Source organism: Aethalodelphis obliquidens, unplaced genomic scaffold (genome assembly GCF_003676395.1).
Source record: "Aethalodelphis obliquidens isolate GAN/ISIS:26980383/991018 unplaced genomic scaffold, ASM367639v1 scaffold97, whole genome shotgun sequence".
Classification (NCBI taxonomy): Eukaryota; Metazoa; Chordata; class Mammalia; order Artiodactyla; family Delphinidae; genus Aethalodelphis; species Aethalodelphis obliquidens.
The window spans coordinates 3,573,377-3,600,013 of record NW_020838041.1 but is presented as its reverse complement, the minus strand read 5'-3'; the positions used below and the strand labels follow the sequence as shown (position 1 = coordinate 3,600,013).

The window sequence follows — 26,637 nt, the reverse complement described above, 5'->3', positions numbered from 1 at the left end:
TAATTACCAGCTGTGAGATCTTGTACCAGTTACTCAAGCATACTAAGGTTTAATTTCCTCATCTGTAAAATGTGTCATTAATAGTGTCAACATTATAGTGTTTTGTAGGGAAATGAAATGATAAAATGCATATAAGATACAACACAGTGCCTGACATATAGGTAGTGAAAACTACCTGTAAGTTTTCAACGAACAGTCACTATAGCATTCTGCATGTGAACACTAATTGAGAGTAAAGATATGGGACAAATTTTCCTTTTCTAATTCTTGTAAGGCCACATATCACGCATCCAGAGGAGCGCTGGGGACCCTCGTGGAGCCTTGTGTGAAAGATGGTGTTCTTCAGTTCACCTGCTCTTCCCGACTTTTATTCTTTTATTTTCTGTTGTTTTTTTTTTCACACGCCACACTGTATTTTATTTTTACAAGAGATAAATCAACTGATACCAAGCATTGTAAACGGATGACCACAACAGGAGCAACAATGATTGCAATTACCAAACACGAAACACACTCACACTATGTCATAATCTTGACATTCAGTTCAGGAATCCTCAACTGTAACAGCTCCTTTACTTTGCTGTGAAAATTGATTTGTATATTTTTTGTCTCTGAGTCCTTGTGGGATTTTTTTTTTATTCAAACAGAAAGTCATAAAAATTATAATCATCCTCATCAGTTCACTCAGTCCCATGTAATTAATTGTTTTTTCATATTGATCTTTTGTTAGCACTTTTATGAATTCATCAGTTTTCCGTTAGAGTTCTGAAAATGCTTATTCATTCAGTTCAGCAGTATAGTCAGTTACCAGAAACCTGTACTTGTCAGTCTTTTCCATGAATTCCTTGAAGGTGAAACCCTTTTATAGGAACATTTTTGGAAAAGCATCAGAGTACACCCAGAACTGTCTGTAAATGACAAAAGACTTAAAAATGACCACGGTTAAAGATTTGATGAAAGTTCATAATAATGCAATTGACAAGGAAATTTAGTTATTTGTGAGATGTACATTTTAAAGTAGTAACTAGAATTATGACTTATAACATTATACCAGAACATACAAGATTTTTAGAAATTTCATGTAATGTCTGAAACATTTATATTAACATATTTCCATACAAATAACCCAAAGAAAGTTTAGTATAAGTTGTTTCCTGTTTGTTTGTTTGTTTTCTTATACTGCAGGTTCTTATTAGTCATCAACTTTATACACATCAGTGTATACATGTCAATCCCAATTGCCCAATTCAGCACACCACCATCCCCACCCCACTGTGATTTCCCCCCCTTGGTGTCCATACGTTTGTTCTCTGCATCTGTGTCTCAACTTCTGCCCTGCAAACCGGTTCATCTGTACCATTTTTCTAGGTTCCACATACATGTGTTAATATATGGTATTTGTTTTTCTCTTTCTGACTTACTTCACTCTGTATGACAGTCTCTAGGTCCATCCACGTCTCAACAAATGACTCAATTTCCTTTTTATGGCTGAGTAATATTCCATTGTATACATGTACCACAACTTCTTTATCCATTCATCTGTCGATGGGCATTTAGGTTGCTTCCATGACCTGGCTATTGTAAATAGTGCTGCAGTGAACATTGGGGTGCATGTGTCTCTCTTTTTTTTTTTTTTCTGTATGCGGGCCTCTCACTGTTGTGACCTCTCCGGTTGCTGAGCACAGGCTCCGGATGCGCAGGCCCAGCGGCCATCGCTCACTGGCCTAGCCGCTCTGCGGCATGTGGGATCTTCCCGGACCAGGGCACGAACCCGTATCCCCTGCATCGGCAGGCGGACTCTCAACCAGTGCGCCACCAGGGAAGCCTGCATGTGTCTTTTTGAATTATGGTTTTCTCTGGGTATATGCCCAGTAGTGGGATTGCTGGATCATATGGTAATTTTATTTTTAGTTTTTTAAGGAACCTCCATACTGTTCTCCAGAGTGGCTGTATCAGTTTACATTCCAACCAACAGTGCAAGAGGGTTCCCTTTTCTCCACACCCTCTCCAGCATTATTTGTTTGTAGATTTTCTGATGATGCCCATTCTAACTGGTTTGAGGTGATAACCTCATTGTAATTTTGATTTGCATTTCTCTAATAATTAGTGATGTTGAGCAGATTTTCATGTGCTTCTTGGCCATCTGTATGTCTTCTTTGGAGAAATGTCTGTTTAGGTCCTCTGCCCATTTTTGGATTGGGTTGTTTGTTTCTTTAATATTGAGCTGCATGAGCTGTTTATATACTTTGAGATTAATCCTTTGTCCGTTGATTCATTTGCAAATATTTCTCCCATTCTGAGGGCTGTCTTTTCGTCTTGTTTATGGTTTCCTTTGCTGTGCAAAAGCTTTTAAGTTTCATTAGGTCCCATTTGTTTCTTTTTGTTTTTATTTCCATTACTCTAGGAGGTGGATCACAAAAGATCTTGCTGTGATTTATGTCAAAGAGTGTTCTTCTATGTTTTCCTCTAAGAGTTTTATAGTGTCTGGTCTTACATTTAGCTCTCTAATCCATTTTGAGTTTATTTTTGTGTATGGTGTTAGGGAGTGTTCTAATTTCATTCTTTTACATGTAGCTGTCCAGTTTTCCCAGCACCACTTATTGAAGAGACTGTCTTTTCTCCATTATATATCTTTGCCTCCTTTGTCATAGATTAGTTGACCATGGGTGTGTGGGTTTATCTCTGGGCGCTCTATCTTGTTCCATTGATCTATGTTTCTGTTTTTGTGCTAGTACCATATTGTCTTGATTACTGTAGCTTTGTAGTATAGTCTGAATTCAGGGAAACTGATTCCTCCAGCTCCATTTTTTTCCCTCAGGACTGCTTTGGCTATTCGGGGTCTTTTGTGTCTCCTTACAAATTTTAGGATGATTTGTCTAGTTGCGTAAAAAATGCCATTGGTAACTTGATAGGGATTTCATTGAATCTACTTTTGCAAAGCAAAGTAGATTGCTTTGGGTAGTATAGTCATTTTCACAATATTGATTCTTCCAATCCAGGAACATGGTATATCTCTCCATCTCTTGGTATCATCTTTAATTTCTTTGATCAGTGTCTTATAGTTTTCTGCATACAGATCTTTTGTCTCCCTAGGTAGGTTTATTCCTAGGTATTTTATTCTTTTTGTTGCAGTGGTAAATGGGAGTGTTTCCTTAATTCCTCTTTCTGGTCTTTCGTTGTTAATGTATAAGAATGCAAGAAATTTCTGTGCAAAACCAAATTCATTGATTAGCTCTAGTAGTTTTCTGGTGGCATTTCAGGATTCTCTATGTATAGTATCATGTCATCTGCAAAGAGTGACAGTTTTACTTCTTCTTTTCCAATTTGTATTCCTTTTATTTCTTTTTCTTCTCTGATTGCCGTAGCTAGGACTTCCAAAACGATGTTGAATAATAGTGGTGAGCGTGGGCATCCTTGTCTCGTTCCTGATCTTAGAGGAAATGCTTTCGGTTTTTCACCATTGAGAATGATGTTTGCTGTGGGTTTGTTGTATATGGCCTTTATTATGTTGAGGTAGGTTCCCTCTATGCCCACGTCCTGGAGCGTTTTTATCATAAATGGGTGTTGAGTTTTGTCAGAAGCTTTTTCTGCATCTATTGAGATGATCATATGGTTTTTCTTCTTTAGTTGGTTAATATGGTGTATCACATTGATTGATTTGCATATACTGAAGAATCCTTGCATCCCTGGGATAAATCCCGCTTGATCATGGTGTATGATCCTTTTAATGTGTTGTTGGATTCTGTTTGCTAGTATTTTGTTGAGGATTTTTGCATCGATATTCATCAGTGATATTGGTCTGTAATTTTCTTTTTTTGTAGTATCTTTGTCTGGTTTTGGTATCAGGGTGATGGTGACCTCATAGAATGAGTTTGGGAGTGTTCCTTCCTCTGCAATTTTTTGGAAGAGTTTGAGAAGGATGGATGGTAGCTCTTCTCAAAATGTTTGATAGAATTCACCTGTGAAGCCATCTGGTCCTGGACTTCTGTTTGTTGGAAGATTTTTAATCACAGTTTCAATTCCGTTGCTTGTGATTGGTCTGTTCATATTTTCTGTTTCTTCCTGGTTCAGTCTTGGAAGGTTATACCTTTCTAAGAATTTGTCCATTTCTTCCAGGTTGTCCATTTTATTGGCATAGAGTTGCTTGTAGTAGTCTCTTAGGATGCTTTGTATTTCTGTGGTGTCTGTTGTAACTTCTCCTTTTTCATTTCTAATTTTATTGATTTGAGTCCTTTCCCTCTTGATGAGTCTGGCTAATGGTTTATCAATTTTGTTTATCTTCTCAAAGAACAAGCTTTTAGTTTTATTGATCTTTGCTGTTGTTTTTTTAAATTTCTATTTCATTTATTTCTGCTCTGATCTGTATGATTTCTTTTCTTCTGCTAACTTTGGGTTTTGTTTGTTCTTCTTTCTCTAATTCTTTAGATGTAAGCTTAGATTGTTTATTTGAGATTTTTCTTGTTTCTTGAGGTAGGCTTGTATTGCTGTAAACTTCCCTCTTAGAACTGCTTTTGCTGCATCCCATAGGTTTTGGATCCTCATGTTTTCATTGTCATTTGTCTCTAGGTATTTTGTGATGTCCTCTTTGATTTCTTCAGTGATCTCTTGGTTATTTAGTAACGTATTATTTAGCCTCCATGTGTTTGTGTTTTTTACGTCTTTTCCCCCTGTAATTGATTTTTTTAAAAAACAAATTTATTTATTTTATTTATTTAATTCTGGCTGCATTGGGTCTTCGTTGCTGGGCACGGGCTTTCTCTAGTTGCAGAGAACTGGGGTTACTCTTCCTTGTGGTGCGTGGGCTTCTCACTGTGGTGGCTTCTCTTGTTGCAGAGCACAGGCTTTAGGCGTGAGCTTCAGTAGTTGTGGCGCACAGGCTCAGTAGTTGTGGCTCACGGGATCTAGAGTGCAGGCTCATTAGTTGTGGCGCACGGGATTAGTTGCTCTGTGGCATGTGGGATCTTCCTGGCCAGGGCTCGAACCCATGTCCCCTGCATTGGCAGGCAGATTCTTAACCACTGTGCCACCAGGGAAACCCGCCTCTAATTGATTTCTAATCTCATAGCATTGTGGTCGGAAAACATGCTTGATATGATTTCAATTTTCTTAAATTTACCGAGGCTTGATTTGTGACCCAAGATGTGACCTATCCTGGAGAATGTTCTATGTGCACCTGAGAAGAAAGTGTAATCTGCTGTTTTTGGATGGAATGTCCTATAAATATCAACTAAATCTATCTGGTCTATTGTGTCAATTCAAGCTTGTGTTTTCTTACTAACTTTCTGTCTGGATGATCTGTCCATTGGTGTAAGTAAGGTGTTAAAAGTCCCCCACTATTATTGTGTTACTGTTGATGTCCTCTTTTTTCAAAAATGTTTTTATTATTTTTTTTAAAGTTATTTATTTATTTATTTTGGGCTGTGTTGGGTCTTTGTTGCTGTGCGCAGGCAACGAAGTTGTGGTGAGCAGGGGCTGCTCTTTGTTGAGGTGTGCATGCTTCTTATTGCAGTGGCTTCTCGTTGCGGAGCACAAGCTCTAGGCGTGAGAGCTTCAGTAGTTGTGGCTCACGGGCTCTAGAGTGCAGGGTCAGTAGTTGTGGTGCATGGGCTTAGTTGCTCCGCGGCATGTGGGATCTTCCGGACCAGGGCTCGAACCCGTGTCCCCTGCATTGGCAGGCGGATTCTTGACCACTGTGCCACCGGGGAAGTCCCTTCATTTCCTCTGTTATAGCTGTTAGCAGTTGTCTTATGCATTGAGGTGCTCCTATGCTGGGTGCATACATATTTATAATTGTTATATCTTCTTGGATTGATCCCTTGATCATTATGTAGTGTCCCTCCTTGTCTCTTATAACATTCTTTATTTGAAAGTCTATTTTATCTGATATGAGTATTGCTACTCCACTTTTCTTTTGATTTCCATTTGCCTGGAATATCTTTTTCCATCTGCTCACTTTCAGTCTGTATGTGTCCCTAGGTCTGAAGTGGGTCTCTTGTAGACAGCATATATATGGGTCTTGTTTTTGTATCCATTCAGCAAGCCTGTGTTTTTTGGTTGGAGCATTTAATCCATTAACGTTTAAGGTAATTATCGATATGTATGTTCCTGTTACCATTTTCTTAATTGTTATGGGTTTGTTTTTGTAGGTCCTTTTCTTCTCTTGTGTTTCCCACTTAGAGAAGTTCCTTTAGCATTTGTTGTAGAGCTGGTTTGGTGGTGCTGAATTCTCTTAACATTTGCTTGTCTGTAAAACTTTTGATTTCTCTGTCAAATCTGAATGAGATCCTTGGCAGGTAAAGTAATCTTGGTTGTATGTTCTTCCCTTTCATCACTTTAAATATATCATGCCACTCCCTTCTGGCTTGTAGAGTTTCTGCTGAGGCATCAGCTGTTAACCGTTCCCTTGTATGTTATTTGTCGTTTTTTCCTTGTTGCTTTCAATAATTTTTCTTTGCCTTTAATTTTTGTCAATTTGATTACTATGTGCCTCGGCGTGTTTCTCCTTGGGTTTATCCTGCCTGGGACTCGCTGCACTTCCTGGACTTGGGTGGCTATTTCCTTTCCCATGTCAGGGAATTTTTTGACTACAATCTCTTCAAATGTTTCTTGGGTCCCTTCTCTCTCTCTTCTCCTTCTGGGACCCCATATAATGCAAATGTTGGTGCGATTAATGTTGTCCCAGAGGTCTCTTAGGCTGTCTTCATTTCTTTTCATTCTTTTTTCTTCATTCTGTTCCACAGCAGTGAATTCCACCATTCTGTTTTCCAGGTCATTTATCCATTCTTCTGCCTCAGTTATTCTGATATTGATTCCTTCTAGTGTATTTTTGATTTCAGTTATTGTATTGTTCATCTCTGTTTGTTCTTTAATTCTTCTAGGTGTTTGTTCTTTAATTCTTCTAGGTCTTTGTTAAACATTTCTTGCATCTTCTTGATCTTTGCCTCCATTCTTTTTCCAAGGTCCTGGATCATCTTCACTATCATTATTCTGAATTCTTTTTCTGGAAGGTTGCCTATCTCCACTTCATTTAATTGTTTTTCTGCGGTTTTATTAGTTCCTTCATCTGGTACAAAGTACTCTGCCTTTTCATTTTGTTCATCCTTCTGTGAATGTCTCTTCTTGCTGAATTATTTGTGCATAAATTTTTATGCCCATTTCTGATTTTTGAAAATAATCCTTAGAGGAAAGGAGAATTAAAATACATATTTTTTTAAAAAAGAATGGAAAACAGCAATGAGACACCACTACACACCATTAGAATGACCAATATTCAGAACATGACAACACCAAATGCTGGCGAGGATGTGGAGCAACAGGAACGTTTTTCCATAGCTGGTCGAATACAAAATGGAACTGCCACTTTGGAAGACAGTTGGGCAATTTCTTAGAAAACTAATAAACATGCTTTTATCATACAATGCAGCAATCACACTCCTTGGTATTTACCCAAAGGAGTTGCAAACTTATATCCACACAGAAACCTGCACCTGGATATTTGTAGCAGGTTTGTTATTCATAATTGTCAAAAGTTGGAAGTAAGCAAGATGTCCTTTAGTAGGTGAATGGATAAACAAATTATGGTACAGCCAGATGATGGAGGCTAAAAAACAATGAGCTGTCAAGTCATGAGAGGACAAGAAGGAACCTTAAGTGCATTTTTTTTTTTTTAGGATTTATTTATTTGTTTTATTTATTTTTGGCTGCGTTGGGTCTTAGTTGTGGCATGCGGAATCCTTCGTTGTGGTGCGTGGGCTTCCCTCTAGTTGTGGTGTGCAGGTTTTTTTCTCTTCTCTAGTTGTGGCATGTGGGCTCTAGAGCGCGTGGGCTCTGTAGTTTGTGGCCCGCAGGCTCTAGTTGAGGTGTGTGAGCTCAGGAGTTGTGGCGCATGGGCTTAGTTGCCCCGCAGCATGTGGGATCTTGGTTCCCTGACCACTGATTGAGCCCACGTTCCCTGCATTGTAAGGTGAATTCTTTACCACTGGACCATCAGGGAAGTCCCAAGTGCATATTTTTATGAAAGTTAAAGAAGCCAATGTGAAAGGACTGCATGTACTGTATGATTCCAACTCAGTGGTATTCTGGAAAAGAACTATGGAGACGGTAAAAAGATCAGTGGTTGCAAGGGGCTGAGGGCAGGAGTGTAAGATGAATAGGCAGAGCACAGAGGATTGATAGGGCAGTGAAAGTACTCTAGATGATCCTCCACCTTTGTCCAAACTCATAGAATGTACAGCACCAAGAGTGAATCCTGATGTGTGAACTGTGGACTTTGGGTGATGTGTGAATGTAGGTTCATCAGTTGTAGCAAATGTTCTACTACTCTGGTGGGGGATGTTGATGATGGGAGAGGCTGTGCATGTGTGGGGACAGCTGGTGTATGGTAAATCTAGGTACCTTCCTCTCAACTAGGCTGTAAACCTAAAACTGCTCTTAAAGAATAAACCCGTAATAAAGGGGGCAGGGGTAGAGTGCACAATGAAGGAACTGTTGCAAAAGGATAAACTTAGGCCTAAAGTAAGTTTCGGGAAACTTGAGAGAAGTTGTGTGGTGATGTGCTGGATAACGGGACAGAAGCCTCAGTCTTGTATCCCTGTGTTTTCTAAATGTCTTAAGGGATTGCTCTGCCCCTGTAGGGTGATGTCATTACGGTGTGATGATATAAATCACCTCTAAATTCCAGTTTCTCAAACAAAGGTTTAAGAGTTGGCATGCGATAGCATTAAATATAAAACAAACACATCAAGTGTATGTTTTGAATCCTGGTTTGAAACAAAATAATCTCTTCATATATATTCTAAAGAGCTTCTGAGCTTGATTTTATCTTAGTTCTTCAAAGTCCTTATACAGCCAGGCAGGCCATGGATTACAGAACCATTTAGACTAGTGGGAGATGAGAACCACATATATAACATCTGAATTTCTGACCATCCACTTAATAAAATGTCTGTGATTCAGCTCAGTTCATATCTCCACAATCACACATACTTTCAGGTCTCAATAGAAAGTGTATATAATACACGAAGGAGGTTAATTTAGATGGAGGACAGGTTTTTTTCCCATCTGCATGTTTTCATTGAACATACTCTAAACGCTCAATTGAGGACTTGTTGTGGAGTGGGCAGTGATATTCCATACTAGTGGAGTTGATGTTTCTAGATCAGATCAGTGTGTAGGTTTAATTAGAAGAAGCAGAATATTTAATATTATAGGTTGTGCTCCCAGTGGTAGATTCGTTCTTGTTTAGAGTATCAAGAAATCTATTCTAGTATTTTTTTAATAGTACATATTACTTAAATGTCAGAAATAGATTGTGTTAGATGGTTGCTCTGTATTTTCTTTCGTCCTTCTCCCCATTCTCTGGATTCTTTCTGCAAATGTCAGGAGGAAGGAGCCAATCATGTTAGTGACACTGCATGGTTGTAATGGTGCTCGCAGAGCCAAGAGTTGTAGAAGGTTATAGTTTCAGTGTATCTTATTACAAGTATGGATAATACAGTAGACCTTCAGTGGTTACATTTTGGAGCCTGCTTTTAAAAATGCTTCCTGTGGCATTTGTAGGACCTCTTATATAAAGGAGTGGTATTTACTTGAAATTCATATTAGATTCAGTGGTAATATTTTGTGGTCACTGTGTTTTGTTGTATTGGCATTAAATACTCTTTTTCGGTGAGCTTAGAATCAAACTAAAAAGAAAAATCAAAGCAAGAAGAGATTCTTGTATGATCAGAACCAAAGTTATTGCTGTGGGTTATCTATTAACCTTTTTCTTGTGAGTTAGACTTTGTAGGAATATATTGAAGAAAAGGAAAGCTTTAATAAGGGATAATAGTCACATGGTCTGTTTTCTCAATTCAAATGATATCTTTTTGATAATAGAAGGTTGCTAATTATGTTTAAACCTACAGGATTGTAAAATTTAGAAAAATTACTGGATTCCATATTTTATTACTGTAAACATTTTAAAAATGAGATATTCTGATTATGGAAAGCTATTTGGGGAACATACAGGGGGCCTTTCTAGCAGTTTGGGCCTTCACTTAATTTACAGTTGCAGGCAGGGATAATTGTTGGCTCATGGAGACTGCCTCGAGCCTGCTGTGGCCTGTTGTAACCTGATGAGGTGATAGCAACAATTAAATGAATTGAAGCAACACCATTCACCTCCTGAAAAAAAGTCAAGCTGTTAATATAACTATATGTGTGTGTATATGGTTGGTAACTGCAGACTTGTCTTTGTGTTTATTTAGATTTTAAAAATTGCACACCTGTTATGTATTTCCATAAATCATTGTAAAATATACCCTGCAAAAATCCAGTGAAATTCTCTTAAGATTAAAAAAGAGGGAAGGGACTTCCCTGGTGGCGCCGTGGTTAAGAATCCTCCTGCCAATGCAGAGGACACAGGTTCGAGCCCTGCTCTGGGAAGATCCCACATGCTGCAGAGCAACTAAGCCCGTGCGCCACAACTACTGAGCCCGCGAGCCACAGCTACTGAGCCCACGTGCCACAACTACTGAAGCCCACGCGCCCAGAACCTGTGCTCCTCAACAAGAGAAGGCACCGTAATGAGAAGCCCGCATACCGCAATGAAGAGTAGCCCCCGCTCACCGCAACTAGAGAAAGCCCATACGCAGCAACGAAGACCCAACACAGCCAAAATTAAAAATAAATAAATTTATTTTTTTAAAAAAGGGGTGGGGGAGAATTCATCAGTACAGTTGTGTTTTATTTCCAGTGTCTGCAGAAGCCAAACCTGACCACAGACACAAAGGACAAGGAGTACAAACCCCATGATATTCCCCAGAGGCAGTCTGTGCAGCCCTTGGAAACGTGTCCCCCAGCTCGACGAGCAAAACGCATGAGAGCGGAGGTGAGAGCCTCGTGAGGTTGATCAGACAGGCCTCAAGTCCCGGTGCTAACGTGTGTCTGACCCTGGATTTTTCTCATGCACGTGCTCTTCATAGATTGAACTTTACTAACCTCACAGAGGGATGCTGTTTATACTCTGGCTTTTACACTTGGGGGAATTGCACTGTCAGAGGGGTGAGGAATTGAAATCTTTCTAGGTTTATGCTGCCTGGACAGTCAGCTGCTGCATGGTTAATGGTCAGAGGCTAGGAAGAATAGGTGAATAGGCGTTCATTGTGACCCTTGTGATGTTGGGCAAGATTTATTGGGAATTAAGGTTAGTAGGAGTGAAGTTGGAGATTTTTGCTGAAAAGTACTGTTTTTGAGAAGTTACGAAGAAGGTAGTGAAAGCTATTTTTCTCAGACTTCCTGAAGAGGAGTATGGAATCTGTGGCAAACATTTATGCTAAGCCAGAAAATATTCAGGGAGCAAGGGGGCTGGTGATGTAACACACAGATAACATGAGAGTGAAGCCTGAGGGAAGATGAGGAGTGAAAGACTTAAGAAAGACAAGTTGCTCTTAGATTTTTCTGCTCTGAGAGGTTTCTCCTGGAAAGGGAGAAGAGTGTTCTCCCAGTTACCTTGTTCCCACACAGAGCTGGGTAGGTTTTGGGTTCCTTGATGGACATATGAGTATGAAGACTCAGTGATTAATATATTAGGAACAGTTTAGAACTGGGAAGCCTCATGGCATTAGTTAGGTTTCTGAATCAATAGTTGGGTTATTTAATAATTATTGGTGAGGATGAAAAAAATCAGCCATTTCGGTTTCTGAGGAAATGGATAAATAAGAGAATTACTTTTCACTTAGGTAAGTTGGAGATATGAAAAAATTTAGCGACTCCATTTTTTTGAAGTGAGAATCCCTCAGAATAGGAACATATATGGTTATTTGAAGCCCACAAGTAGGCTGCAGGTTTATTCGTCTTAAAGTCAGTTCTTGTTTGAGCACATCTTGATCTTTAAATGTGTAAGACATGCCCAGTGCTGTGGATGCCTAGGTCTGTCTTGATGACACATCATGGTGATGGTATGGCCCTGGAAGAAATTGTGTTAGCAGTAGATATCCTGATTGTGCATGAATGAACACAGGCACAGTTCCACAATGTCACTTGTGTCCCAGAGCAGACAAGGCTTTGCTTATCAACCAGTATGAGCACTTCGTGGACACCAGGTACTGAGACTGGCTCACAGGCTCTCACTGATGAGGGAGCCGTGACTCAGCGGTGTTAGGGGAGCAGTTTGTAGTGACAGTTCACTACAAGAATTAATAGAAACTTGTTGTGGAAGCTGAGTTTTCCTTGAATGCTATCATACTTTGGAAGAGCCAGCAAACTCTTCTAGGCTGATGGAATTACGTTATTTATGTAACTGTTCAGGATTTGGCTAAGTTTTGTAAGTTGTGAGTAGATGAGAACTGAGGGGCTTCTAGGAGGAAATACACACTGTTCCCAATTTGGGTAGTAACACTTCCTATAAGTCATCCCTGATCCTTTGACTTCTTCCTAAATTTTTGACCTGTTGAAGTGGAGAATACTCCTAATTTCTAAGTTTCCTCATTCATTCCTTAAGTAATAATAATATTAAGGGTGGAATCACTGCTCTAAGGGAGAGAGTTTTGAATGTCCTGTTAATAGAGAGAATTTATAAGATTATAGGCACTTTGTGATTCCAATTGGATTTTAGAAGATTTCTGTCTTTTTAAAGGAAATATTCATGTATATGACAAATTTTTTTAAGGCCATGAATATTAAAATAGAACCAGAAGAGACAGCAGAAGCCAGAACTCATAACCTGAGACGTCGAATGGGATGTCCAGCTCCAAAGTGTGAAAATGGTAAGAAAGTTCATCCATGAATAGGAAGGAGGAGTGAATAAGTAAAAACAATCATTCCTCTGGTAGTTAAGAAAATATTGGAGCAACTTTACATACTAGTCACTGGGTTGTGCCTTGAGAAATAAAATCTTACTATATTAATATCCTTGTTTTCATAATTAGATGACTGGAAAGAGAGATAAACAAATGAATATATGCATATTAGAAATGTGATTGAATTTCTCAACTGTAACTAGTTGCTTTTGAGGTGGCCAAAAAGTTCATTCGGTCAGTGAATATATGTTCCATACAGTTCTTGGTGAAAATGAAAAATGTGTCTTATTTTTACTTAAAACCAAGCAAACTTTTTGGCCAACCCAATACTTTGAAATTTGGTTCAGTAGCATTAATTGTAAAGAAGTGATTTGTGAGAAGCATAGGTGCCTTTGACTGAATATCTGATAGGCTTGTTTCAGGCATGGCAGGCAGGCAGGCTTTCTTAATCTGAGTTTTAATTGACAGATGCTCGCCTGGCCACTGCTTGATGTCAGCCACTGAAAGGTAGGTTTGACACTGTCTTGAGAGAAATTCTATATAGGCAGGCACTTAGTAATGAAGAAGTAGTTATTGAAATGGGCTTTTCTTAGTGACTGGTGAGTTAGTGGGAAAGGCAGCACAATGTAATGGAAAGTAGATGGAGTTGTAAAAATACAGATCTGAATCTGAATCCTGGCTCAGCCACTAACTAGTTGTATGACCTTAGAGATACTTCTTGACTTCTTTTAATGTCAGTTTTCTTGTCTTTGAAACAGATTGGTTGCAAAGGGTTATATGATTGATATAATAACAATTGATGGAAAGCATTTAGCGCAATACCTTCCGTCCGCAGAATAGCTCATTAATTGATAGCTAGTGTTTTAGAAAATTCTCAGTCTTTGAAACCAGGAAGCTAGAGAGGCTAGTAATCTTAGATCATGGAGGGATAATCTGTAACGTGGAGGGGGTGCTGTCGGTGAACGGTCAGTGTCTTATGGTCAAGATCAAGAGGAATTTGCTTTCACCAGCATATGTTATGTCTTAGTCTTAAGAAGAGCATATCTTCGGCTCCCAATTTGAAAGCATACAGACCTGAGCAACGTCTGGTATCATATCTTGTGCTTGTATCTTGGAAGTTGAATGGTGTGAGAGTTATACGTCACTCTAAAGTAGGTAGCACGGAGCTCCTGAACGTAGTAACTCTGGGTGCTGCTGCGCTGGAGCGAGTGTGTCCGGGACACCCCAGCAGCAGGAGGGATGAGCACGGGAGGGAGCTGACGGGGCAGAGCAGAGGGAGTGCTGACCTGGACTGCCTCCTACAGAGAAAGACGGGAAAAGCAGCCTCAAGCAAGAACCTGCTGAGAGGAAGGAGTGTATTACAGAGAGCGAGAAGGAGAAACCCAGGAGTCGAGCGAAAAAAACCACCAGTGCTGTGAGTCGACATCTTTAAACACTTTTACAGCCCGGTTTATACTTAGTGCCTTACCTGGGACTGCTGGCTCAGTGTCTCACAATGAAGAGACCTTTAGAGGTGGTTTGTAGTATCAGTTTATAAACAGGGAAACACGGATGCGTCGTGAAATCAGTAGTAACAGCTGGGGGCATTGACAGCCATTTTTCTGGAGGACGTTCAGTTTAGCACTGAATATTGGTGAGCTCAATCCTATGGAGAATTGTCGATAAGCGACTAGCCCACCTCCAAGCGAGCTGAAGGTAGATCAGAAAGCAAGATGATGTTTTCCAACTTTACAGCAAGGAAGGATAAGGGAAGGAGTGCACAGGTAGGAGGGAGGCTAGGGCCTAGCAGGGTCAGAGGCCTGGGGAGCTGTTCACTCAGGTGGAAACAAAAAGCCAAGCTCTCTTCCTCAGCCCCCTTCTGAGCACCTGGGAGCAGCTTGATGACAGTGCTTTTGATCTTGGAATTGGAAGTTATTCCAATTAAATGTTCTGTTCATAAATATCATCTCCCTCTGCCCCAGCACAGAAACAAACAAAGCAGTCAGAAAGCTAGCAGAGCCCAGGTTTCTATTTGCTACAACAAAAAAGTCTGCTCCGGCTGCCATAATGAAATATCACAGACCGAGTGGCTCAAACAAGCGAAGTTTATTTTCCCACGGTTCTGGAGGCTACAAGTCTGAGATCAAGGTGTTTGAAGACTTGGTTTTTTCCTGAGGCCTCTGTGCTTGGCTTGTAGATGGTCATGTCCCTGTGTCCTCATGGTTTTCCTCTGTGTGTGTCTGTGTCCTAGTCTCTTCTTACAAGGACACCAGTCATACTGGATTAGGGCCCACCCATATGACCTTTTTAACGACCTCTTTAAGACCCTGTCTTCAAATACAGTCACATTCTGAGGTACTGGGGGTTAGGACTTCAATATAGGAATTTTGGGGAAACATGATACAACGCATAGTAGGTAATGACTGTGTAGTTTTATTACTGTGTATTTGGGGGAACTTCTTAACTATGACTAATTAGAATGTAAAGTGGTAATTTAATGTGGTTAGTTAACTTCAGTTTTGCCATGTTAAAAGGAAACTAAGTTTTGTAAAAACTGTAAAATCTTTGCCTTTTAACATGGCAAAATTGAACTTTTCCTTTATTCTGTTTTTGGTTAGGTGGATAATTTATTGCCTAACATGTTATCCTTCTAGAAGACTATCTTTCTGTAAGCTACTAAAAGCTGGATATTTAAGTAGCAAACTTTAATTAAAACACACAATTGAGAAATCTTGGAGATCACTCTTCAGAGTTGGGAATGCATGAGATATTTTGAAATATCCCATAATAGAAGGTGAAACATTTTTATTTAACATGTCCCTTATAGAGGGTGAAACATTTTCACTTGCAGCATATTGGAGAGACTAGATTATGCCTCAGATCCATTTCATTCTTAGAGTTTCACAGAATCAAACAGCAGCTCATGCCCCTGTGTTCTGTGCCCATTTTCATGCTGCAGGTTGACCTGTATGTCTGCCTCTTGTGTGGCAGTGGCAACGATGAGGACCGGCTTCTCTTGTGTGATGGGTGTGATGACAGTTACCACACCTTCTGCCTGATCCCGCCGCTCCATGATGTTCCCAAGGGAGACTGGAGGTGTCCTAAGTGTTTGGCTCAGGTCAGAATTAATAGCAGAGGTGGCATTAGAAAATTTCCTTAAGAAGGTGTTTTCTTCACCTTCCGGTTTTAGATTTGGCAATTGATAATAAGGAGTATCATGACAAAAATTGGGGTGGGCCTGAATAGGAAAGAGGTCTTGGAAGTGAGCTACACAGCTATGCAGCAAGCTGAGAGTCAGAAAAACATTTTAATAACTACATTTTTAAAAATTTCATTTAAAAAAAGCATTGCATGCTCTTTGCAAAAATTCTTAGGCACTGAACAACTTAAAAAATAGATAATTTCATAGTCCATAGATAATCACTGTTAATATTTCGATGTATATTCATCCAAGTGGAAATTACACAAATGGAATTACACTACACAAGTAATTTTAGTAAACATATATAATTTCTCATATATACATATATATGTGAACCATAAGTAAATATACATATAAATAAATATCTTTCCTTTTTCTTTCTTTGTGTTTTGACAGGAGTGCAGTAAGCCACAAGAAGCATTTGGCTTTGAACAGGCAGCCAGGGACTATACCCTCCGTACTTTCGGGGAAATGGCAGATGCGTTCAAATCTGATTACTTCAACATGCCAGTCCATGTATGTACATACATAACTGCTTCAATTTAGGATTTTAATAACTTTTGGGGAAAGGTATATCTGAAGACGTTTGAGTTGGCCCTTATCTCTGATAGTCAGTCATTGTCTTGCACAATGAAACCTTTAATTTGTTCGGTAGTATTAACATTCCACAGTACTTCAAAATGCATTCTAATTTTTCATTTGATTAAAGATAGGCTTTTTGAGACAAATCATATAGCGACAGTAACAGAATACCAATGAAAGGAAATCACCAGCAATCCTTTCAGCTCAACAAATAAAATTCAAAGAAAACTTTGCAAAATTTATTGAATGACTCCTGTGTGCCAATCCATGTGCTGTGCCCTGGGGGCACATTTACCTCTTGTTATGTTGTCATAAGTTAGCACTGTAAACTTTAGGATTTTATATTTATTTATTTATTTGGCTTCGTCGGGTCTTAGTTGCAGTGCATGGGCTCTTTGGAGCACGGGGCTCTCTCTAGTTGTGGCACGCGGGCTTAGTTGCTCTGCGGCATGTGGGATTTTAGTTCCCCGACCAGGGATCGAACCCACGTCCCCTGCATTGGAAGGCAAATTCTTAACCACTGGACTGCCAGGGAAGTCCCTAAACGTTAGTATTTTAAATTCTCCTTTATTCCCTTAGAAGCATAAGCATGCTTCATTCAGCATTTACTATTCCATCAAATGAGTACACTAAAATGAATGGTTTCCTGCCGTACTTCTGGATATTTAAGCTGTTTTTCCTCACTACCAACAAAGTGCTATAGCAGACATTGTATGCATCTCCTTTTGGGGGGGGCGGGGGCTGTGTTGGGTCTTCATTGCTGCGCGTGAGCTTTCCGTAGTTGCGGCGAACAGGCACTATTCTTTTTTACGGTGCATGGGCCTTGCATTGTGGTGGCTTCTCTCGTTGAGGAGCACAGGCTCTAGGCTTCAGTAGTTGCGGCACGTGGGCCCTAGGGCACACGGGCTATAGTAGCTGTGACGCGAGGGCTCTAGAGCGCAGGCTCAGTAGTTGTGGCACACAGGCTTAGTTGCTCCACGGCATGTGGGATCTTCCCGGACCAGGGATCCGGGAACCAGTCGGGATCTGGTTGTTGAGCCCACCTGTGTCCCCTGCATTGGCAGACGGATTCTTAACCACTGCGCCACCAGGGAAGTCCTGTATGCGTCTATTTAATTGGATTATTTTCTTAATATTTATCCATTTTTTTTCCATCTAATAGCTGTATCATTTACGGGACCATAGCAGTGTATGAGTGAACCTGCTTTGCCTCACATCACTAACATTAACTGTTAAGTTACTTAAAATGTCCCCTTATTTAACAGACTTATAAATTCAAGTAATATTCCCTTTGAATTTTCAGTTCTTTTTACCCCTCCTGCATTACATATTATTTCCCCATATGTTCGCTTAACCAGTCCTGGTGCCTCTTGTATTTGTGGTTGGCTTTTTGCACTTTGAGGGACAGGCCTCTGGCCTCATATCAGATTAGTGCAGATCCTAAGCACTCAGCCTGGCCAGCCCTTTACACTCGGGCCTGCAGCCGCAGAGTTGTTGCACCCTGCCTTTTCCTCGTGGCTGCCCACACTACTCTCCGCAAGGTCTAGTGGTAAGAGTGAGAGGGTGGACTCAGGTGATGTGTTTGAACGCATTTCAGAGGATAAAGCATTGTTCAAATACAGCTAAGCTAACTACTGTTACTAAACAGAAGTCAACCAGGTTGTATATTAGATTCCTCAAAACAGAAAAACATCTCCAGTTCTTAAATCTTAGCACTTTGCTTTCCTTGAGTCCTTTTACAGTAGTGGCCAGGTTGTTGATAGAGGAACATGAATTCTTAGCCAGCTCTTGGTTATAAAATTCCTTTTAGAAAATGAGGTTCATGTCTGAGTTGTCGGGGGCCAGTTGAGGAACACTTGGGACGTCATGTACAATTCTTCCTCAGGCTGCTATCCTGGGATTCCTGTCACTTAGCCTGTCTAGTCAGATTGGTCACCGGCAGTTTGTGAGTGTCTGAGGAGAGTCACTCTCTTTACTTCCTTGTTTTGTATGCAGATGGTTCCCACAGAACTGGTTGAGAAAGAATTTTGGCGACTGGTGAGCACTATTGAAGAGGATGTTACCGTGGAATATGGAGCTGATATCGCCTCGAAGGAGTTTGGCAGTGGCTTCCCGGTTAGAGACGGGAAAGTGAAGCTCTCGCCTGAGGAGGAGGTAGGTGTGGCTGTGAGCACGTGGACTTGCGGGGGCGCCGGCGGGACGGGCAGGGGGCGCCTTTAGAGTGAGCCCACTGTTGATCCAGAGGTCATCACGCTGGGCTAGTAGCAGCTGTGCTACAACACGTATGTCACTTGGAACTTGAGATAGTCATGGAAATTTGTTGGTTGGCTTGAAGTAATTTATGATACTTTCAGCAAATCCTTAATTACCAGATTTTTAATGATTTCAAAAATAGCAGAAAGAACCCATAGAAGAATTCTAGTCCCAACTAGATGATAAGGGAGAATCACTTACCTCCCTTTGACTTCCGATTCTGTAACTTTGGTTTCTCGTTCTGAAGAAAATCTGAGGGATTGGAACCAGATACACACCCATAATATAGACACACACACACAGACACACACACACAAGTCCATTTATGTAAAGCGCAGAGCTGGGCAGAAGTAATCTATGGGCATCCAGGAGGTAAGCATAGTGGCCCCCCCGCCATTCTTTTTATTTTGAAGGAGACTTTTCAGCTTGCTTTTTGAAACCAGCAGAGTTCCAAAATGTTAGCATGATAAAGAATTTAAGTATAAAGTATAAACCTTTATTTATACTTTATTTGTAATGTCAAGATATTCTCCTTATTTTTAGGAATATCTTGACAGTGGCTGGAATTTGAACAACATGCCAGTGATGGAGCAGTCTGTCCTCGCTCACATCACCGCTGACATATGCGGCATGAAGCTTCCTTGGTTGTACGTGGGAATGTGCTTTTCTTCCTTCTGTTGGCATATTGAAGACCACTGGAGCTATTCCATTAACTACCTGCACTGGTAAGGGGTTCCAGAGAACCTACAGATGGTATGCACGCTGAGTTGGAAAACTTACCCACCTCTTAGTTGTGACATATCTCTTAACTGAGTCTGAAGAGTGATGAGGTTTTTTTTACCATAGTTTTTTTTTTTTTTATTTTATTACTATGGGGCAGGTATCCTAACAATTTAAGACAAAGGTTCTTAAGAATCCATAGGAAATCCACGAAACCCTGCACTTGCACAAGAGTTTTCAAGTATAACAGGCTTCTGGGGAGAAGATAAGACAGCTTTTCACTAATTGTCAAAGAAGTCTTTACTCGCAGAAAGGTTAGAAAGCACCAAGTTGCTTTTACTGCGGAAACCCCTTCCCGTTCTGTGGGCCTGGCGGCCCAGATAGCCCTTTTGGCGAGGAGTAGGGCATGCGGCGTGTGGGTCCTCCAGGACCTCGGGACTGACCGCTCCTGACGGCCTGCTGAGTTCTAGCATCACTGTGCACCGTAGGTAGAGTGCGCCCCATCCGCGTGTGTCTGTGTGTGTGTGTGTGTGTGGTGGGCTGGGGCGGATATTTGGGCTTTCTAAGCTTTTATTTCACATCTGTTTCCCTCCCCTCCATTTCCCTTGCTTTCTGAGTACAAAAATATTTGAAGATCTGTAACTCACTTAAATTCCCACACAGGGAATTTGAGGATGTACCACAAGAAAGAGGGAGCTGGCCTTTTGCGTGCAGAGAGTCAGTCCTGCTTCCCCAGGCAATTGCTCCCAGCTGTGAAATGATGTTTACCATACCTCACAGGGATGTTACAGATTAATTGGCTGACAGTTAAATGTGCTTTGAAGAGGAGCTCTTTAGAAATGCTAATCGCCTTACTTAGAGTTTGGTTTAGCTGTCAGGGCGGAGAGTTGCCATCCCTTGCTAGTTGCTGTAGGAAATTGTGGTGACCACATACCCTGTAGCTAACATAATACCTTATATTCTTAGAAATGCTAGATATCTATATTTTCTGAAGGGTCAAGGGTCAGGTAAAATGGGAGGGAAAAGAGGGACCTCAGATGGGAAGTCTCATGTTTAAACTTTATCCTTGAAGGGGGAAAATGCATTACATATGTTCAGATCATATTTCTGGTGATACTTCTTCAGTTTGAACATTGCCTTACAAAGCAGGATCTAAAAAATAGGAACTGGTTAACTATCTTGTTTGCATTGGTGTTTGCTGGTTGATTTTGTGTATGAGTTGAAGAAGCTACTGAAATTTCATGTAAATTTTGAGATTGATCTGCTTTTACAATCTATTTTAGGGGTGAGCCAAAGACCTGGTATGGAGTCCCAGGGTACGCTGCCGAGCAGCTGGAGACCGTGATGAAAAGGCTGGCCCCGGAGCTCTTCATCTCCCAGCCCGACCTCCTCCACCAGCTCGTCACCATCATGAACCCCAATACCCTGATGACTCACGAAGTGCCTGTATGTTTTGGGTCAATCCTCCTGCCACCCAGGCTTAACTCCCCACTTCTCTTTTTCCCTTTTGCTCACGTTTTTATGAAGCTGATTTGGCTGTGTAGAAACAGCTGTTTGGTGTCATTTAGTACAATATTACATTAAGCCAGTGGGACTGGATCCTCAGACACCATAGAAAGCTGAGTTGTTGCAGCTGATGACTAGATTGCTGAGCAGCCTTACTTTGCAATAGTGACTGTGAGGCTGTCTCTTCCTTTCCTTTCTGGTGTTAAGTTCAGAGTACATTCACAGGTTGTACACCATCACCATTCCTGCTTTCTAAACTATAACTTTTGTTTATAACTTCAGACCTTCAACACAGCAAAACAAAAACCGTAAAAAATAAGTGTTGTTAGTATAAATTAGTTTACTCTGAAAATGGCTAGGTTCTGTTATTGATATAATTAGATCTAAACTCTTGTGTCAGAATCCTTCATACTCCATCCCTACTTTAGAAAATAACTCATTGAATTTACATGGTGACATGCTTGGTGGATCTTACATTCTCCCTGCTGCCCCTAATTAAGTTTAAGAGAAAATTTATTTCAGTGTCTTGAGCTTGGATTTCAGGGTTCCCACTCTAGACTGAAAGATGCTATTGGTGCTTTTTCCTATGAGGTTTTTCTACGAAGTGACAGTTATTTTTGCTTAGTGGCTTCCTTTCGGAGGAAACTCTGAAGGCATTTTGGGAGGCCAGATTGAGATGTATGAAGTTGAAGAATCCATCTTAGTTAGCTCAACCAAATGTAAATGATACATTTACAATGTTAAGAGGAATTCTTGATCTTGTGACCTTCATTTTATGCTTTTGGGTTCACAGGCCAGTAAATGGGGGCAGATGGAAAGGAATTTTCTTTGAGGGATCATAAAATATTCATGGGCCAAAGCTTAGAAAATAAGGACCAATAGTCATCAAAATACCACCATCTCCTCGTTGTTGGCATTTTCCATCTTGACCCCCCCCCCCCCCCCGCCCTACGTTGATGGGTCTTTCTGATCTGTTATGAGTCGCTGGCTTTAGAAGAGACCTCTCGCCCTGTTCTTTAATAGTTGAGCAAACCACGTGGGGCTAGACTCTGGACCTAGAGAGGTAGGTGAATGAACTCGTGCATTCGGGAACTCACAGTGTAAGGGAAAGACAGCGTTTACACAGATCACGGAAGAGTGGTGTGGTTTGACAGTGGTGTTGACTCGGGGGCTGAGCCATTAACTCTGAAAGGGCTGGAAAGGGATCCTAATGGCGTTTGAACCGAGGCGTGGGCTCTGAAGGGGAGTGCGTGTGGCAGAGAGTTGAGGAGGAGGCCCTCCCGGTGGAGGGCTGGAGGGCTGTGCTCCTGCCGCTGTTGCCGACTGCAGACTTGGCCTGTCAGAGCCCGGAAGGGCGTGTTCCAGCACAGGGCGGAGCCTCAGCCCGAGTTGCACGGCCTTGTGGCCTGGGTGCTGCTTGAGAATTGGCATTTCCAACAAGTTCCCAGTTGCTGTTGCTGCTTTTGGAATGGGAACTACATTTTGGAGAACTGCTGGTGGAGAGATATGTATTGAAAAGACATCTAATATTATTACTATTATGTAGTAGTTCGTTCAGTCTGAGGATTTTGTGCCTAGAGCAATATAGGTGTTTTTCGGGTAGAGGGAAAAGGGGAATTGCTGGTGGGAGGTAAGTTTGAGGCCCAAATGAAGAAGATCTCTGTGTGGAATGAGATCCTTGAAATAGAGTGGAATTTCTTCAATTGGTGGTAGGAGATCCTATTTCAGTATGATAATATTTGGAAAGATGTGTCCTGATCCTGGATGTAGCCAGATTTTTGTGGTGTAAGCTGTTTTCTCTTGAGATACTTATCAACCTGGCAGTCTGGGGAACTACTCCATCTTGTGGCAGAAATGAATATCTTTAGGTAATATTCAGCCATACTTTTTTCCCTACCCTTTCTGGAGAATCATCTGATAGTCTATGTCTAGATTGTCTTTCGTGAGGATGTCACTGAAAATCTTCAATTTCTGTCTCCTTAGGTTTACCGAACTAATCAGTGTGCTGGGGAGTTTGTGATCACATTTCCAAGAGCCTACCACAGCGGTTTCAATCAAGGTTTTAATTTCGCTGAGGCCGTTAACTTCTGCACTGTCGATTGGGTGTGTAATTATGACCTAGCAAGCCTTTTCACATTTACCGTTTTTCCTGCAGAAATGGTATAGAATGCTTAGAAACTGTCATGTGTCTAGTTGCTTAAACCAGTTGCTGCTGAAATGGCAGGTCAGCCAGCTGTGTACCTTCCCAGCAGGAGAGGCCCGGGCCCTGCAGTGTCAGCCAAGACCTGGTGAAGAGTCTGCTGAGTGACGTCTTGGCTGAAGCTTAGTATCTCATTGCAAACTGATAGCAAACAGTTCCAGTCTTAAGACTGTACTTTATGCAGCACTGGCTTAAATTATCCAAACACAGTAATTTTTAATGACATTTGATTTCAGGTAGCTGTAAAGTGGAGTTTTTATATTAGTATTAATACTTTTCATTTGCCTAAGAACTACCTAGTTTAAGTGGGTGTGGTGTTAAATCTAATAAATTATGACCTTCAGTGCCTTTTTTTTTTTTTAATAATACCGGGTTGGCCAAAAAGTTCCTTCAGGTTTTTCCGTAACATGTCAGGGAAAAACCCAAATGAACTTTTTGGCCAACCCAAAATAGTTGGCCCAATAAAATAGTACCCAGTAGTAATACCTACATCTATAATTATTTTCTGTTCTATAGTTTTTAGAGCATTATTGTTCCCTGAAGTAGATTAACCACACCAGTTCCACACAGTTGTTTCAGGAAATGTGTAAATTCATATTTCCAATTAGATTCTACATTGTTGTAGACATCACTGCATTATTAATACATTGGGTTTTTAAACCAGATTTTAATCAATGTACCTAATTTGCCAGATCCTTGAGGTGCAAAGATTTTAAAAGGTCCAGGGCTTGTTAGAGTCTAGTTTTAGGATTGATATATGATATCAATATATGACCCAAGATGTGATATTTGGTAATTGATAATAAAGGTCAGGAGTCTTTGGAAACAGGAAGGAGAGAGATGAATGTCACGTGTCCTCCCTGTCTTTTGGCACAGCTGCCCTTAGGCCGACAGTGCGTAGAGCATTACCGCCTGCTGCACCGCTACTGTGTATTTTCCCACGACGAGATGATTTGCAAGATGGCCTCCAAGGCAGACGTACTAGACGTTGTAGTGGCATCAACTGTTCAGAAAGACATGGCCATTATGATTGAGGACGAGAAGGCTCTAAGGGAAACTGTTCGTAAATTGGTAAGGTTTCTGGAACCCCAACTGCATGTCATTGGGTGTTACTTAGTAAAGTTCTTATGCACTTTGATACCATTTTAAGGAAACTTTTCCTTAATTTCCTTTAAGACCATTCTAATAGATGTATATTGACGTCTCATTGTGCTTTTACTTTTCATTTTTCTAATGGCTAATGATATATTGAACATCTTATCATGTATTTATTTACTACCTGCATATGTATCTCTTTGGTGAAGTGTCTGCTCACATGTCTTGCTCTACCCCTTTTTCATTGGATTGTTGGGAGACTTCTCTTTATTCTAGACACCAGTCCTTTATCAGATAAATGTTCTGCAAGTATTTTCTTCCAGCTAGTGGCTTGTCTTTTCATTCTCTTAGCAGTGTCTTTCAAAGAGCAGAAGTTTTTCATTTTGATGAAGTTCAGTTTATCAGTGTTTTCTTTTATGGATCTTTCTTGGTGTGTCCTTCTTAAGAAATCTTTGCCTAACCAAAGTCACAAAGGTTTTCTCATGTGTAGTCATCTAGATTTTCTAGGTTTAGATTTTACATTTAAGTGTTTAATCCTCTTAAGTAATTTTTGTTTATGGCAAGGTGTGGGTTGAGATCATTGTTTTTGCATATGGCTGTCTAACTGTTCCAGCAACATTTCTTGAAAAGACTCCTTTTTCCATTGAATTGCCCTGGCACCTTTGTCGAAAATTAATTCACACATGTGTGGAGCTACTTCTGAACTCTGTTCTAGTCTTTTAGTCTGTGCATTTGTCCTATTGCTAATACCATATGGTCTTGATTACTGTAACTTTCTAATAAGTTTTGAAATGAGGTAGTGTGAGTCCTCCAACTTTGTTCCTTTTAAAAATTGTTTTGCCTATTTTAGTTCCTTTGCTTTTCCATATAAAGTTTAGAATCAGCTTACTGATTTCTATCAAAAAGCCTGTTGGCGTTTTGATTGGAACTGCATTAAACCTATGGATAGTTTGGGGGAGAATTGACATCTTAACAATACTGAGTCTTCCAATCCATGGACATAGTCTATCCCCTCATTTATTTAGGTGTTCTTGATTTCTTTCAGTATTTTGTAGACTGCAGCACACAGATTTTACACATATTTTCTTGGATTTGTAATTAGGTATTTCTTATTTTTTGGTACTATTATGAATGGTACTTTAAAAATTTTTTTGATTTCCAATTGTTTATTGCTAGTATTTAAAAATACAATTGAGGGCTTCCCTGGTGGCGCAGTGGTTGAGAGTCCGCCTGCCGATGCAGGGGATGTGGGTTTGTGCCCCGGTCCGGGAGGATCCCACATGCCGCGGAGCGGCTGGGCCCGTGAGCCGTGGCCGCTGAGCCTGTGCATCCAGGGCCTGTGCTCCGCGACGGGAGAGGCCACAACAGATACAGTTGACTTTCCAAAATTGACTCTGTATCCTACCTCCTTGCTAAATCCAGTAGTTTTTTGTAGATTCTTTTGGGACAGTCATATCCACAAATAGTCACATGGATTTTTTTTTCTTCTTTTATGTGCCTCTTTAGAATGTTGGCTCCGTGGAGCTCACCTTGAACCAATAGCTCACCTTCCCCTGATATTGTACAATTGGGAAAACAATGCCCAGAGGGTTTAAGCGTCTTACCAAGGTCTTTGGAACTTTGAGCACGCATAATTTTTTTCCCAGATGTAGAAATTTACAAATTAAAATTGGGTGAACTGGGGCTTCCCTGGTGGCGCAGTGGTTGAGAGTCCGCCTGCCGATGCAAGGGACACAGGTTCGTGCCCTGGTCCGGGAAGATCCCACATGCCGCGGAGCGGCTGGGCCCGTGAGCCATGGCCACTGAGCCTGCGCATCCGGAGCCTGTGCTCCACAACGGGAGAGGCCACAACAGTGAGAAGCCCGCGTACCGCAAAAAAAAAAAAAAGAAACTTCCTGGTTCAAGACCTCATTTATCTTGACAGTATCAATTGGGAAATTCCTTGTTACGATTACAGTCTCTGTTGCACAGATTGTCGAACCTTTTCCAAGAACTTTCCATATAAGAGGCTAATAGACCACTCAGCATCTTCACATTGACAGTTCCTGCACGGTAGTCTTTTTTACCTGCCCCATCTTCTTTCCTTTCATTTATATTTGTTCTTTTTGTGGATTCTCCAGCAACATTACTCTGAAGCCCTGTATAGCATGTTCGCTGTAGTAGAAAGTATATGCATTTCTTATATATTGCTCTTATCTAGACCCAAAATATGGACAAGGCCAGTTTGGAGTAGAATAAACAGCTAATCTCCGTAGTTTTATGGGCCTGTTAATAACTGTTCTCATACTCAGATCAAAATGGCCAAACATAAGGACCTACCG

General features: G+C 40.8%; 1 protein-coding gene across 5 annotated transcripts in view; it reads left to right on the top strand.

Annotated features, from left to right (window-relative positions):
- KDM5B (lysine demethylase 5B) overlaps nucleotides 1-26,637 on the top strand; it is a 76,430-nt gene that overhangs the window by 32,004 nt on the left and 17,789 nt on the right. For 2 of the 5 annotated variants that reach the window (XM_027096019.1, XM_027096017.1), the window contains exons 5-14: nucleotides 10,736-10,870; nucleotides 12,650-12,746; nucleotides 14,084-14,193; nucleotides 15,718-15,876; nucleotides 16,357-16,476; nucleotides 18,538-18,696; nucleotides 19,339-19,520; nucleotides 20,799-20,961; nucleotides 23,005-23,124; nucleotides 24,098-24,292. In XM_027096019.1, the coding sequence (XP_026951820.1) occupies nucleotides 10,736-10,870; nucleotides 12,650-12,746; nucleotides 14,084-14,193; nucleotides 15,718-15,876; nucleotides 16,357-16,476; nucleotides 18,538-18,696; nucleotides 19,339-19,520; nucleotides 20,799-20,961; nucleotides 23,005-23,124; nucleotides 24,098-24,292 (1,440 nt within the window). The remainder of the gene's footprint in view (nucleotides 1-10,735; nucleotides 10,871-12,649; nucleotides 12,747-14,083; nucleotides 14,194-15,717; nucleotides 15,877-16,356; nucleotides 16,477-18,537; nucleotides 18,697-19,338; nucleotides 19,521-20,798; nucleotides 20,962-23,004; nucleotides 23,125-24,097; nucleotides 24,293-26,637) is intronic. The other 3 variants (XM_027096018.1, XM_027096020.1, XM_027096021.1) reach the window with 3 other exon arrangements.